This window comes from Cetorhinus maximus, chromosome 27, assembly GCF_964194155.1.
Source record: "Cetorhinus maximus chromosome 27, sCetMax3.hap1.1, whole genome shotgun sequence".
Lineage (NCBI taxonomy): Eukaryota > Metazoa > Chordata > Chondrichthyes > Lamniformes > Cetorhinidae > Cetorhinus > Cetorhinus maximus.
In genome coordinates this window covers 14640678-14645933 of record NC_135905.1, presented here as the reverse complement: position 1 = coordinate 14645933, position 5256 = coordinate 14640678, and the positions used below count along the sequence as shown (strand labels likewise).

The 5256-nt window shown below is 39.3% G+C and overlaps 1 protein-coding gene across 1 annotated transcript in view; it reads right to left on the bottom strand.

Annotated features, from left to right (window-relative positions):
* Positions 1–5024, bottom strand: part of adam8a (ADAM metallopeptidase domain 8a) — a 39428-nt gene extending 34404 nt beyond the window's left edge. The window contains exons 1-3 of the mRNA XM_078530765.1: positions 4906–5024; positions 4210–4319; positions 784–860 (exon numbers count right to left, since the gene is read on the bottom strand). Of these exons, the coding sequence (XP_078386891.1) occupies positions 784–860; positions 4210–4319; positions 4906–4957 (239 nt within the window). The 5' untranslated portion in view covers positions 4958–5024. The remainder of the gene's footprint in view (positions 1–783; positions 861–4209; positions 4320–4905) is intronic.
* Positions 5025–5256: the final 232 nt, after the last annotated feature.

The window sequence follows — 5256 nt, the reverse complement described above, 5'->3', positions numbered from 1 at the left end:
AAAGCATTGGCAGTCAACTAACAAGAGTATTAACCAACATGTTTGTGCTCTTTCCCACATTTAACAAGTATGTATTTTCTGACAAACCCAGAGAAATATTTGTGCTGGAACAGGTCACAAAAATCATTCTTTAAAAATAAGGCATTAGTAATATGGTATAAAAGTTACAATATACCGTTCCCCCAGGTGCATTCAAACTCCTGTTCTACAAGGACCCAGTGTGCTATCCATCCACTGCAATAAACTGTACATAACCATGGTAATATTAATTTCATTCATGCAACACACTCGAGTTAACACGGTGGTTTGCATCGACTAGAATGTGCATCAATGGGATCAAGCTGCCAGCAAGGGAATGGGTCTAATTTATATTAAAATTTATTTTATTTCAAAACTTATTCTAAACCACCTCATGTCTGAGACTAAATGGCTGCTCAATTCATCCACGCTGCCTGGTAGGAGCTAACAGAAAGTGCAAGTGAAAAATTAATTAAAACTATTTGCTTTGTGGAACTCCAATACATGATGGGAGACTGGGGGACTCACAAAGTAAAGCAGCTGATCCATGAGCAGTGTGTGAACACCAGAGTGCACTCTCCCAAGTGTTGTCATTGCTTTAAGTCGCAATCATGCATTACCCCCCCAAGTGCTGGACACAGCTCTATACTGGCTTGCAAAGCAGACACTGACCCTTTCAAACAGCAACACAAAAATGTACCTTTACATAAAAGAAAAACAGCCTGCTGTCCGAAAACAACTTAACAAGAAAAGTCACAACCTTACCCATTCTTTTCAAGATGAACCAAGAATTCCTTCCCTTCCAGATTTAAGGAATAGGTGACTTTTTCTGGATAGACGATCTGAATAAATGAAGGGAAAAACAAACAATATTGTTCTGATAATCAAGACTACCAACTGGGTAAGAGTTTCTCTGGAGCAGCAATGCTATGGATATACTTGTAGAGGGTTCCTCTGTTCAATGCTTATATTGAAACTGTAGCACTGAGGGAAAAGCTATATCTAGTAACTAAAGAAACTTTATCACAAATGCTTTTGCAACGTGTATAATTACTTGCTTCTAGGTAATCTGGCCCATTTTATGGTTTTACAGTTTCCCTTTAATATCTTTTTACGGTTAAAGCACAATCCAGTAAAACTTGGCTGAATTTTATTTGTGAACTCATTGGGAACTGTTTCACACCAGCATCAGGTGTGAATGTGAATGTACTGCTTTATTCAGGAGGGCCTTGGGAATGCAGGAGTATATATTAATAGTTTTCAGCACTTAACCGCATCCCTACTGCTTCCCAGCATCTTGAGTCTGCTTGGCTCAGTAGCAGCATTCTTATCTTGGAAGCAGAAAGTCATAGGTTCTATACATTGACATAAATAGCTGACACTTCATTGCAATACCGAGGGGATGTTGCATTGTCAAAGATATTATCTTTTAGATAACAAACTGCCTGTTCATTTTTTTTTCCCCCCAGGATGTGGGCATTGCTGTCAAGGCTGCCATTTATTACCCAACCTTGTTGCCTGCCTTGCTTTGACATAACTGAGTGGTCTGCTAGGCCACTTCAGGCGGCAGTTAGGAATCAACCACATTGATGTGGGGCTGGAGTCACATTAGCCAATCCAAGTAAGGATCTTCCCTAAAGATCAATAGTGAAACAGTTGGGTTTTTATGATCATCCAAAAGCTTCATGGTCACTTTTATAGATAGCAATTTTTTTTTAAACTGAATTCAGTTCCTAAACTCATATTCCGATTCCTCCATTTCCAGTCCAGGGCTTCAGATGAGCTGTTTAACTTGTCTGCCCTTTCAGGTGAACATAAAAGATCCTATTTTGAAGAAAAGCAGTTATCCTACTGAACTGCCCAATATTTATGCCTCAACTAACATCACTAAAACAAATGACTGGTCATTTGTCACCATTGCCAATTGTGGGATCTTGTTCTGCGCAGATTGGCTTCCATGTTTCCTACATAAGATTATAAGAAATAGGAGCAGCGGTGACCATTCGGCCCACTGAGGCCGTGCAGCCATTCAGTAAGATGAGGCTGATCTAAATTTGGCTTTAATTCTACTTTCCTGGCTGCCCCTCCATAACCCTTCACTCCTCGTAGATCAAAAATTTAACTCAACCTTGAATATATTCAATGGCCTAGCCTCCATTGCAACAATGACACTTCAAAACTACTTCAATGGCTGCAAAGCACCTTTGGGATTCCCTTAGATCATGAAAAGCGCTATATAAATGCAAGTCATTCTCTTCTTTCTTTGGATTACTGGTCTATGCCCCTGGATTACTCGTCCAATAATATAATCACTGCATTTCCATATCCTCTTAGTGGATGTAAAGGATTCCATACAACAACTTGCATTTATCTAGCACCTTTAGATGTAAGAAAATGTAAAAAAAGATCTTCAATTGATTTCCCACTTTTAGAAATCACTCTGCTCCTCTTAAAGTTTTAGAATATAACGTATACCACTTCTCTCTGTACTCCCTCTTAAAAAAAAACCCTGGCTGGAATCTTGTGAAGGGGGTCTTGGCCAACGGCTAGAGAGGCACATCATCTTCTACTCAGGCACCTGACAGGCCAGCAGTGGGCCTTCCCCTAGCATCAAACACCCCATATTCAAAATTCATCTCGTATTTATCAGTTTCATCTAATAATCTGTCTGCATTGCCCTGAAGATTCATAGCTCTCTTTACAATAAACCAGACTCCCTGTTTTTGTGCCATTTGCAGTTTCTAATTTTGTATCCCCAATACATTTTCTATATTAACAAAAGCAATGGTTCCAACAGTGACCCCTGTAAGACACCACTGTTCACATCCCCTCAGACAAAACGCATTTATTAACCACCATTCTTTGTGCCCTTTAACCAACATTCTATTTATTTTTAAATTCATTCACAGGATGTAGGCATCAGTGGCAAAGCCAGCATTTATTGCCCATCCATGGTTGCCCATGAGAAGGTAGTGGTAGGCAGTCCTTGTGGTGAAGGCACTCCCACAGTGACTTTCTTGTAGTGGTTTGATACACTAGAGGCTTGCTAGGCCATTTCAGGGGGCAGTTAAGGGTTAACCACGTCGCTGTGGGTCTGGAGTCATATATTGGCTAGACAGATTAAAGAGGTTAGGTTTCCTTTCTTAAAAGACATTAATAAATCTGATGTTTTTTTTATTTTAACCCAATAGTTACATGGTCACCATTGCTGATACTTTTTATTTTGACTTTTTTTAAACAAAACTTAATTAACTGAATTTATTTCCCCAGCTGCCAAGGTAGTAACATATGGTCCTATACTATTTAAATAACTTGCTTTCAATTCATCAACAAGCCATGTACACAGTACCTTATCAAGTTACTTTATTTCCTATCTGATTTGTCAAATATGACTTGTCATTTGTAAATCTGTGTTGGCTGTCCTAAGTTAACCCATGTTTTTCCAGATAGGTGTGCATTTGACTCTGTATTATGTCATCCAGAAGCTTATCCACTGTGGATGTTAGTCTGACTAGCCCATTGTTACATTCCTTTTTGAATGGGACAATTACACAGGCAACTTTTCAAGCCTCTGGCAAAACTTCGATATCCAAAGCCATCTGAAAGATTGTGCTCAAAACCTCTGCTATTTTCTCTCTGATTTTCCTGCCATTGGGGCTGCAGTCTATTGACTTTGAATTCCACCAATTCTTTGTTTAGCCCAGTGTAGGAAACCTTCTATCTAAAGCTGGTACCGTTATTGCTTTTAGGTGGCCCGCAGAGCTCAATGCTACACAACTGAGTGGCCCACAAAGCGATGATGTTTGGATACATACAGCCTTAATAGCAGGCTATTCAACAGCATGAAGCATCACAGGTCAACCCAAGCCTGTCCTCTGACAAGTGCATGCATTATCATATAGCAATGGGAACTCTGACCAATTTTTGCTTCCCCATTCTCTTCCCTGTCCCAAGCTCAGGGCTCCTGTTGCCACTTACATAGAGAAAAGCCAACAGCACAGACTGCAAATCGAACTCGAGACCTTGTCTGCGTGCTTTGGCTATTCAATGCCTTAACCAACGGCTCCATGCTTTCTTAGTTAACAGCACCATTACTTGTACAATTTTCACTTGCTTGTATCCCAGTCATTCAGAAAAAAATCACACATTTACTATAAACATATTCTAAAGTGTTTTGTATTACATTCCCACCTCTGATTGGGACAGATCCCTTTTCCTCAGGATGGTGTTCATTAAACGAGGTTTCACTATGTCATATTGCTCTACCTCAGGAAGTGAATCAGACCAGGGAGAAAAGCCAGCTGCAGGGTAAAACACATCAGCAAGTTAGGAAAAACCACAAACTTTGACATTTCAAATAATTAGTAACACTGCAATATAATGCATAAAAAACAAATTATGATTTAGCAACAAATCTGTCAACTATCAGTGCTCATTTAACAATTAAGGTCTGTGCAGATGGTTGTAGATGTGTAATTTCCACCACAGCCTGCAGATTTAAAACCATAACATTAGTATAAGATTCTGAAAATAAAAGTCAAGCAGCTTTAATGTTTCCTTTTAACTTCTCTGTCTTCCCCAAAGTTTGGAGCATTTTAAACATATTTAATTGATGAGGTAACAGAGGAGATGGTGAAAATAGTTTTTCAAATAGTTTTGCCAAGAGTGTGCTCATTGTTTAAAATTCTGATACTTTGAAAAAAAAATGAGATGTAAAGGGGTCAAGTATTCGGGGTATGTTGGTGTTACCCAAAGATAAAAGGATGGAATTGAGGTTATTGTCCCAATGCTGATCAACCAAATGGAGAAAGATTTTTTTTTAAAAAACGGAACTCTATTTATGTTGAATATACTACACTCATAAATAACGCGAGAATTTAAACTTACCATGTGCCGTGCACACAATCAATAAGCCAAATGTAACAGAAATCCAGTGCATTCTGCCCTTAGAACCGGGTTTCACCCTGCCGGACGCAGCCCTAAATATCACTGTCCAGCAAGAAGGGTTGCTGAGTACATTTGCTACCACAGAGTGACACATTGCTACAAACTCCGCCTGGCTGTTAGCGCCATTGGTTTACACAAGCTCTAACCAACCAATCCACAAGAACACCAATTAGTCACAAAGTAGGTGGAAGTTAGGGTGAAAACTACGTGATCCCAAAGATCGCTCTTTTTTTTTGGGAAGATCCACCTCTTGAATTATTTGTCTTCACTGATATTTCTGAGGCATTGTAA